This window comes from Henckelia pumila, chromosome 2, assembly GCF_033568475.1.
Source record: "Henckelia pumila isolate YLH828 chromosome 2, ASM3356847v2, whole genome shotgun sequence".
Lineage (NCBI taxonomy): Eukaryota > Viridiplantae > Streptophyta > Magnoliopsida > Lamiales > Gesneriaceae > Henckelia > Henckelia pumila.
The window spans coordinates 19,418,358-19,429,291 of NC_133121.1; the positions used below are offsets into that span (position 1 = coordinate 19,418,358).

General features: G+C 32.1%; 1 protein-coding gene across 1 annotated transcript; it reads left to right on the forward strand.

The window, feature by feature from the left end:
* Positions 1-8,544: 8,544 nt before the first annotated feature.
* LOC140882525 (aquaporin TIP1-1-like) lies at positions 8,545-10,171 on the forward strand. The gene is made up of 2 exons (XM_073288581.1): positions 8,545-8,986; positions 9,683-10,171. The coding sequence occupies exons 1-2, from the start codon at positions 8,576-8,578 to the stop codon at positions 10,046-10,048; spliced, it is 777 nt and encodes a 258-aa protein (XP_073144682.1). The 5' UTR covers positions 8,545-8,575; the 3' UTR covers positions 10,049-10,171.
* The last annotated feature ends 763 nt before the right edge of the window (positions 10,172-10,934 follow it).

Here is a 10,934-nt window from a genome sequence, read left to right on the forward strand (position 1 = left end):
AAACTCTAAATTAAAATCTAGACTAATTGGTAACAAGACTAAAAAAAAAATAATCAAATTTACTCCCCGGCAACGGCGCCAAAAACTTGTTGTGAAAAATTACTCGCAAGCGTACGAGTGTCAAGTTTTAATATAGTGATAAAATCAAGTATCGATCCCTCAGGGAGTAAAATGAAAATAATAGTGCTTGTAATTAGAATAGTCCAAACTTTATCTAGAAAATCAATAATCAAGAATTTTGCAATTAAAATAAATAATCAGTTGATTTTAGATAGCACGCAAACAACTTTCAGGAATAATCAATCAGAGAAAATGGTCTAGAGGTATAGATTTCACCTGGTTTCAACAACAATCAATCCTAATTAATTAATCTTTATGATGTTCAGTCAATTAATAGCCAAGAACACTTACGTGTATTATTCTCTCTCCCGAGTGCCGAATAAAATATATCAACTACAATTGAATTCCAATATCCCTATTAAGAATTTACTTGCAGTGATCAATTCAAAACTATGTTCTCTTTTAAAAAGCTCTGTTAAAATTATAAGCTCTCCCGAGTCAGATAAACAATTAACAGTGTATTTTCCAATGGTTCTATTCAAAATCTCCTCTCCCGAGTGCCAGATTTCAAATAAATATTACAAATCAATTATTGATCAGATAATTGAAAAGACAATCAATTCTAGAAAAAACAATTAATCTAGAAGAAATTCAATTCAATAAAATCAAAAATTCAAGAAAGTGTCTACACCAAGAAAGACAATCTTCCTCTCTCAGATTCTAATGTATTCCTTTTATATCGCATTTCAAAAGCCCACTCAAAAGCCCACAAAATATAGAAGTTTTCTTCCGATTAAAATTTCCAAACTCAGACTTCGCGACAAGCGCCCGCTCCAGAAATCACGCGCGCGCGTATAACTCTCTGTCGAAGTTTCTCAATCTTCTCCTCTGAAGCGCGATAGCGCTTGCTTTCTTCCCCATTAGCGCTTAAAGAAGCGCTAATCATTTAAGGCCCAATAAAGAAGCCCATCACTATTCCTCTTCATTCCTCTTCTTCTTAGTCTGTAAGTTTCTTTTCTTTTCTTTTATTATTTTCTTTTCTCCACAATATTCCATAATTCACAAAATTTACAAAATCTCAAGAATTTCCTACAATCACAAAAACAACAAAATACCCACATAAATCTGCTCGAAACAAGCAATTAACAATTAAAAGCATATATAAATTAAGTGTATAAAATACACTTATCAATAGGCTATCAAAACAGCTTCAAATCATTAATCAACGGCGTAGCGATTAAAAATCGGTAACCGACGAACTATCGAATTCATTTCCGACTTCGAATACAATTCATATGCAAAGTAACCAACAAAACGTCATCATAATTAGCATAACAGTAGCTAAAATCCTTGAATACCAGCTGGAAACCATACCAAGTTCATTCAAGAATCAATCTTCGATTCGATTTCGCATATATAATCGATAGAAGTTCAAGAACATAATTGACACATAAAATTCTGATCTCTGCCCACATACTGATTTCTAAAGCTATTAGAAACATCAAAATACTTACACAAGATCAAATCCCTTGTCGCAAGGATTCCAGAACACTTTTCGGAATTGAAATCGGACGATCGGATCAAAAGTTACGGGGTTTTGAAAATCGAAAATGCAAAGAAAAGAAAAGGATCTCGGCTCTCTGTTCTTCAATTCTGAAGAAATATGAAGTATACACGTTGACATGCTGATAATCTGATTCAAAATCAGATATGTATTACATAAATTGCAATTTAACCCCTCAAGTCTTCATTAATTGCAATTCAATCCTCGACCCTCTTTTTAATTCAATTTCAATCCTAAATAATTTAAAAATATTAGAATTTAAATCAAAACTCTAAAAATTTCAAAATTAAATATACTCGAACTAAAATTAAATAAGTTCGGATTAAATTAAATAATCCTGGCCTTTTGCACTTTAGCCCTTCAAACTTTGATATTTGCAAATCAGTCCCTGATCGGGTTGAATCCTCAAAATTAATCTTCTTTAATTCTCGAAACATAGAATTCCATAAATATTCAATTTGAATATTTATTCTTTTAATTTAAGAATTCTCGGAATTTAATTCTCAAAATCCGTAAATTCTCAAATTAAATATTTTCGGCTCGAAAATTAAATCTATAATTTCTTTCGCTTCTCAAATCAATATTAGCCCATAATATAAAATTTAATTCTCAAATCTCATAATTAATAATTTAATATTTCTGGGCATTACAATTCTAATGTTGCTGCATGTTGTCCGGTGAGCGTACTTTCCATATATTTGGCAACTCATGGTTATATTCATTCCAAAGCAATCCCCAAAAACTCGTGTTGCTTTGATCATTGCCAAGTGCGCCGGATTGGTGGAAGCGTTGCACCATGCCTTTGCGAGACGTTCATTATCAACCTTCGTCCAAGGTTTCATTTTGATACCTTCACCACCATAGCCAACAATAATTTTTTTCCCTTTCCTTTATAGATTTAATAGACGTGGTTTCAAAAATAGGAGGCGAGACTTCGAAGAAATTTTGAGAGAATTGAGTTTGGTTGAACATAAAACTCAGCATTTGCTCGTCGGTGAATTGAGAAGTATTTGGAGAAAAAGTATTGAGATCATTATTTTTCCATGAATCTATTTTTCGAAATTAGATTGAAAATGTATGAAAGTTGAAGAATATCGAGTTTTTGGAATTCAAGTAAAAAACATTGTGAAATTTATAAGATGTATCCAAATCAATTAATATAAGAATGCTTGAATTTTGAAAATATAACCGTTTGTACTTGTTCATAAATTTTTTTAAAAAAATCGGATGTCTTTTACTATTTTTTTTTATTTTTATTAATTGTTTTTTAAAAAATCAGACTGGGATTAATCTTCGACTGCCAAACCATCCCATCCCTTTTTTTTCCCGTCGTTTTTTTTAAAAAATAAATAAATAAAAGGGCCAGATTTTTCTGGCCTTTTAATAAAAAAAAGTTTAAGCTCGTGGGAAGCTTCACCGCGTGAGGTCCACCACAACCTTGCACTCGGAAGACTTCTACATATGATATCCTCGCCCCTTTGGGCGTGCTCTTACCACTGTAAGAAGAGAGCAAATAAATATGGAATATAATAGGGAGTGAAGGGCATAGACTCTCCGAAAAGAGTACTATGACATTTCAATTTTTTTTTTTTGGAAATTGCAACTTCCTTCATATATTTGATTTTTTTACGATTTTGGTCATTTATATTATTAAATTTCAATCTTAGTCTTATATCTTTCAATTTTTGAAAATTTTAATCAATTTTTATGGGAAGTACTAATCGCATCGATGTCACATCATTGTCAAGTTGAAAAAAGACAAAAATTTCCAATATAACAAGAATAACATACTAAAACTCGGTTAATAATTATACCAACTAACAACTCATGTGAATCAAATGTGTATTTTTTTTTTTATTACAACAACATTTTTAATTAGGATCAAAGGTATGAAACTATTTGTGTAAAGTATATACTTGGTCATATTGTTGTAACTCATATCTTCTAGGTCTCGTGTATATCGATCCAAGAGTCATATTTGAGTGTTATGCTTCACACAAGACCATGTATATGTGATGATATCTGGAAAAGTTTGGGTATATGTTAAAATTTTCAAACATAATCTCCAATGCAGCATGGCTGAGAACTTGAGTAGAGCTCCTGCAAAAAAATACTCAACAAATATGTAAATGTGTGTTGAAAGAGTTTTCGGACATAGTCACTCCTAAGTGCGAAACCATCCAAAGGTTGGGGTGAGTTCCAACCCTATCTTAATTTTTGTATTATTATATTATAGTTATATTATATTATATATAATCTTAGCCTATGTTAAATTTTTTAATTAACCTAAAGACTTGGTCCAACCAAATTTTTTATATATATTTGTGAGATTTGTAAATCATTCAAGTTTCTTTTCACTTGCTCCAAATGTTCAATTTTTATCTAGATTTTTGTATTTTTTTAAAAATAAATTTAATTTGTTGTTTTTGAATGATTTGATTTCATTAATATATGCAATTGTGGGTTTCTTGAAAATAATTATAATTTGTACTTTCTGATTGTTTCTTGAAATGATTTCATTTAATTTCTATAATTTTGTGTCATTTTTTTTTTCATTTTATTCATTAGGAAATGTAAATGATGTGTGTTTTCAAGTGGTGCACTAGTAGAGTTTATAAAATTTGCTGGTTTCATTTAGATCCGCATCTTCGTAATTTAATTTCTGCATTTCCAAAGTTCATTTTGCAATTTATCGAAAATGAGGTGTTTTTTGTGGTTCGTGAGTGTTAGAAATTCAATCAATCTCATATTGAAAATACATAGAAAATATCATGAGTTAATAAAATGTAAAGATGCTACATTGTCAATTATCATGAGAAATTTTGGGTATATAGTCTCCAAAGTTAAAAATATCATAACATTGTGGAGATATGCAAATTCCATCGCACAACAAGCGATATTAGAGTCATGATCTAGGTTCAGATATGTGGGTGGAATCCTCGAATATTTAAATAAATGAAGGTAGTGCTCCAACTAAAATCCTCTTATGAGCTCTCGAGGAAGGTGATGCTCCATGTCTCATGTAAAGAATGTACTTCCGACATAGCGAAGAGGAGTGACTTCAATTGGAGTATACAATCCTACAAGTGGAGAGGATGGACGGATAGACTTGAGGGGAGGTCTTGACCATGGGAATAATGTTTGGTCCTTCGTTTGAGGCAAATACATGAAAAAAGTCACGAGTTAATAAGATAGAAAAATATCTCCATTGATATTATGTTTTTTGAGTGAAATCAAAAAATAAATCCATGAGTGTTCAATATCATATCATTGTGAAGATATGCGAGTTTTATTGTACGACAATGTGTAAATTTTTTCATGATGTGCTCTATTACTTGAAACATCATTTTTTTTTCCTTATGAGCTAGTATACTATAAGAATATCAATAAGGGGAAAAATTGAATTCATCTTGTTTAATTTGATGCTTCATGTTTCTAATGCAACCAGGAACAATCATTCTCAGCTATTAAAATTCTTAAAACTTCTCTTCACGAGAAGACAGAAGAAAAGTTCTTGACAGATTCTATGATTTTATACATAGAAAGAGGACTTAATACAAAGATTAACATTGATTGCCACTAAGAGGTGTCCAAGTTGGTGTAGTAGGTGAACTCTTGGCCATAGGTCAGGAGTTCGATTCCCCCTGCCAACAACTTCTTGGACTAGCCTGTCAAACAGGGCTTGTCTAGTATGGTTTACCTGACTAGCGTAGTTTGCAGGCTATTGCGTTATTTCGGGGGTTTATCTAGAGCGCACCGAAAGGTAGCGGCTGCGGGTTCCCACGTCAAAAAAAAAAAATCAACATTGATTCAATAATCGATAAGTATTTATATTCCATGAAAAACTACAGAACATGCATTCAAATTTATATCTTTCTCTGAAGTTCAAGTGACAATTTAGAAGGAAAACTCTAAATAATTAAGAACGCAAATTGTAAACGTATAAACTACGAGGCAAATCTTATATTTATAGCCTATAGGTCCAACTTAAATTTAGTAGATGAAGAGAGACCACGAGAGAATTTGTTTTTCGTTTGAATTCATGTCTATGTTCGTTTAAGATTTTTTCCTCTATGTGGAGAGAGGATATTTTTGATATGATAGTCGATCTTATTCAAGATCCTTCCAAGCTAATTCCCTCATTTCTCCCAACACCGACTCATATTCTTGGTAGGGATGTGTTTTCGGTATACCGTATCAAAAATATCGATATGAAAAAAAATTCATACCGCTAGCGATACCGAAATTCTGAAATTTTAGTATGGAAAAAATTCATACTGATACAGTACAGATACCGAAAAAAATTCAGTATGCCGAAAAAGTATCTCTGTATATTGAAAAACATTTGATACGATATCCCGATAATTCGATATTTTGGTACGGTATACCAACCCTAATTTCTAGTTCCATTGGGCGAGGCTTTCTGGGTCCGAACCAGGTCCCCATATATTCGGGCAATGATGATCGTTTAAATTTTATATTTCAATTAGATTAAGGCTTTAAATATCTCCCCATTTTTAAATTTCCAAAGAATTCTAACAAGAAACGAAACCAGTCCCATAAAGTCGTCCACGGTCGGCGATTGCCGAAAGTGAAATATTGGCGTATTCCTGTCATCATGATCATCATCTCCTCAAATTCATTAATGATTTTTCAATTTCACCTCAAATTATAATTTTTGTCCTCAACCACTTACTGTTTAATTAGTATCGAGAAATTCAATCATATTATTAAGAAGAGGTGTCTTGTAAGACAATCTGTAAGACAATCTCTACAATAAAAAAAAAACAATATTTTTTATACAAAAAATAATATTTTTTACATAATTTGGGTCAAAATCAAATATCCGCTTCACAAATCATACCATGAACGGTATTAAATAAAGTTTTGCCTATGATTGATTAGCCAAATATCGAGTGAACAAGAGTACACGATTGAATCAATAATGATATAAGGTCACTGTCTGATTCATTCAAGTGAATCATAATTACGTTTCAATCATTTTTTTCATTTTTGACAGTTTGGGGTAAATTATATTTTCCTCACCTGCAATAATTCCAGCACTTTTTTTTTTCCCCCAAGATAAGTAAATATTAAACATTGTTTGGTGGCGAAAGCTACAGAAAAGCAAAATCGTTAAATTAATATGAAAAAATAAATTGAATTACTCGAAATAATTAAACCAAGATCTATCTTATAATTTCTACGTACATATAATTTAATCATGCAAAAACAAATTTTACATTTGAGAAATCTATAAACAAAATACCGAAACAATTAATCGAGATTGCAAAAACATAAAATTGCTAATCCCCAAGTCCTAACTTCATGACCTTTTAAAGTTGGATAGAAAATTGACTTAACAAGAGGCAATATTTTTTTTAAAAAAAAATTGTGGACTAAAAAGGTTAAGAATATTCCAAAATCCTTCCGCAAATGCTTCATGTCATGACAAGTAAGAAGAAAGTTCAACTGCAATTATTCCATATTTAATTTGCTATCTATATCCTCTACACAATTTAATTTCAAATTATAAGTATTCTTTAATATAATTGAGATTATAATTTTTTTTAAAAAAAACCAGTACGACAAAATATTTTTTTTGAACATAAAACAAAATAATTATAAACATCTTCAATATGATTTTTTTTGTAGCTTATACATAGATTCAACCGATGCTGCGGTTCTGATAAACTTGCAAGTTCCCTTAAAAAAAGAAGAAGAAAAAAAAAAAACTTGCAAGTTGAGTTAATTAACTTCTTATGAATATTATATATATTTTTGTATGTGCTGTCTTAATTCCTTGAATGCTTACACATACAGCTCGATTTTTTTGCTTTTAGTAATAATGCATCAAATTTTAAAATAATTTATCTAAAATTAAACTAGAATGGTCGCTGTGAAAGATAAATATGCGCTTAATTTTTTATATAAATATTTTTTAAAAATTAATCTCATATAACTTAAAATTCATGATTTTAGATCTACGATCATTTTTAATACTTTCAACAGTATGCATGTGATTTGTATTTTATGTATTTGAGTCTAGAATTTTTTTTTAAAAAAAATCATACGATAAATATGTCACACACACAAAATTTTAATGCAACTTGAATAATATTAAAATATCACAACTAAACTAAAAAAAAATAAAACATAAAAAATAACGTCATTTTATCCATTTGTAATGATTAAATTTTGGATTATATGATCAGAAAATATGATGTAAAATCATTTTTGTAAAGTGGGTTAAATTATAATGATATTCATAATTTTATAGGAAGTTCATGAGTAAATTTTTTTTTTTTTTTAAAGAAAAGATGTTTAAGCATCATTTATTTTTCACACGAGTTTGTCAAATTTTTTTAAGATTTCACGAGAAAGTTGCATGTCATTTATCCCTCGTACTAACTTGAAATCAGGTGAAAGCTTCAATTATATCTATTGCAGTATATTATTGAATTTAACTGTTTGTATTTTAGTTATTGCATATATTAAAAAATTTAACACAATAAGGAATTTTGTTTTTCTAGCTAGATCAAAGATTTACTTGTTATATTTTGATTATAAATACAAGAGGAGTAAATGAAACATTTAAACATAGAATAATCATATTTTAAGTCACTAATTTTCCAATGCTGGACTCAAATTTTACAAAATAATTAAGATCGACATATATGAACCAAACGATGTCCACGTAGTCGATGCTCCACCTCCACCAGCTTCCATTTTACGATCCGAAAACCAATTAATGCTCCATAATGTACCAAATAAAAATTACTATTGTAGAATTATTACACCGTAACAAAATAAATATTTTGTACAAAATTTACAAAAACGAATTAAATATTCCCATGTGTTTCGGTCAAAACCATGCACATATATATAATCCGTGCACTCCATAACTAATTACTTGCTTCACCCACCAAAATCTACAATTCCTTGGACATAATGCCGGCCTCCAGCGAATACTTCAACGCCCCCCTCCGCCACGTCGCCATCGGAAACCGCGATGAATTCCGGCAGCCAGGTGCCATTAAGGGGGCGGTGGCCGAGTTCATCAGCACGCTCATCTTCGTCTTCGCCGGCTCCGGATCTGGAATGGCTTACAATAAGCTGACTGGGTACGCACCGGGGTCTCCCGCAGGCCTCATCTCCGCAGCGATAGCCCATGCTTTCGGCTTGTTCGTGGCCGTCTCCGTCGCCGCCAATATCTCCGGCGGACACGTCAACCCGGCCGTCACTTTCGGGCTGTTTGTTGGCGGCAACATCAGTCTAATACGTGGCGTGCTTTACATTTTAGCTCAGTTGCTTGGATCTGTCATCGCTTGCCTGCTCCTCTCCTTCTGCACTGGATGGACTGTAAGTTTTGTTCAGATCTTTAATGGAAAATTGCTTTTTTGGATATGTTTATCATTTCGGTTGTTATATTTTTAGATTTTATTTTTAGTTCATTGTTTTTATTTTTTTTAGCAATTTTAGTTTTTTTATTCTGACGTGATGCTGATGTGACATCAATTCAGTGTTGATTTGAAGCTTACGTGTATAATTTCACGTAAGCATTTTCGAACAAAAATGATCAAAATTGCCAAAAATCGTAACACGAAAGACTAAAACTGAAATATAAAAACATATTAAACCAAAATCGCAAAATCACGAACATATAAAACCAAATTTACAATTTTCTCCATTTTTAATTATATATATTCATTCATGTAACAATGAACCGAACTCTTTTATATTTTTAGATTTCAGTTTTAGTTCATTATTTTTTTTAGCAACTTTAGTTTTTTTTTTTTGACTTTGATGCTGACGTGATATCAATTCAGTGCTGACGTGGGGCTTACTTTTAAAATGTGGTGTAAATATTTTCGAATAAAAAAGATCGAAATTACCAGAAATCGTAACATGCATGACTAAAACTGAAATATGAAAACATAATGAACCAAAGTCACAAACATATAAAACCAAATTTATAATTTTCCCCGATCTTTAATTATATATTCATTCATGTAACAATGAACTGAACTCTGCATTAATGGCATATATATTGTGCAGCTAGCGCCTGCGTTTGCTCTCACAGAAGGGTTATCCGTATGGAGTGCTCTGGTTTTGGAGATTGTGATGACATTTGGTCTAGTATACACTGTTTACGCCACCGCGGTGGACCCCAAGAAAGGCGAAATCGGAATCGTGGCACCCATCGCGATCGGGTTCATAGTCGGAGCCAACATCCTCGCCGGAGGGGCTTTCACTGGAGCAGCCATGAACCCTGCAGTGGCATTTGGCCCAGCTTTGGTCGGCTGGGCTTGGGCCCACCATTGGGTTTACTGGGCCGGCCCTATCATCGGTGGCGGACTCGCCGGAGTTGTGTATGAGATGTTCTTCATCAGCCGCACGCACGAGCCGTTGCCCGATTTCTGAGGAATGGCCGGCGGTCCTCTTTTGCCTATTTTTCTGATCTTGAGAAGGCTTTGATTTATCGTTTCTGTTGATTAATTACCTTTTTTGTGATGAAATTGAAATTGAAATCGAAATCGAAATGGAAATCGGTCAATATTACATTATGTATGTATTGTTGGCAGAATGATTCATGTTTTATGGAAAATAATGGACTTTTAAAATTCCAGTTTAGTAAATTATTTACGTGTTTCTTCATATTTTAATTCGTAGAGCTTTTCTTAATTAGTATGATTTATGTTAATTAATGATGTTGTTGTATTGATTTATGTCCCATATAGGTTGGCTAAATAACATGACCTCTTTATATGAACAAGGGCAAACCTCACCTCTTGAGCTAGCTTTTGAGGTGAGTTAGGTTCAAGTTTCATTTCTAACATGGTATCAAAGCCCGGGTTCCCGTTATGTGTTGGACGGCCCATAGTTGACCTCACCCGTTCCATAGTTGGCCACCCATTTCATATATCCACGCTTCAGTCGTTTCATTCCTGGGCGTGAGAGGGGTGTGTTGGTGTATTGATTTATGTCCCACATAGGTTGGCTAAATAATCTGGACCTCTTTATATGAACAAGGGCAAACTTCACTTTTTGAGCTAGCTTTTGAGGTGAGTTAGGTCCAAGTCTCATTTCTAACAAATGAAGTTTTGTGCGGATTTTTTAACGAATTTTTTTTTTTAAAAAAATGTAATTTTACATTTTCAACTGTAACAAAATCTATACAATGTTTTTGGACGGTTAAAGAAATTGACTGCTTGAAGAATGATATTAGTTCTACATTTTGTCACTCACCATTTGAATGGCTATGATGAATTGTTTTTTCTTTTTTCTTTTTTTTTTAAATAGAAAAATC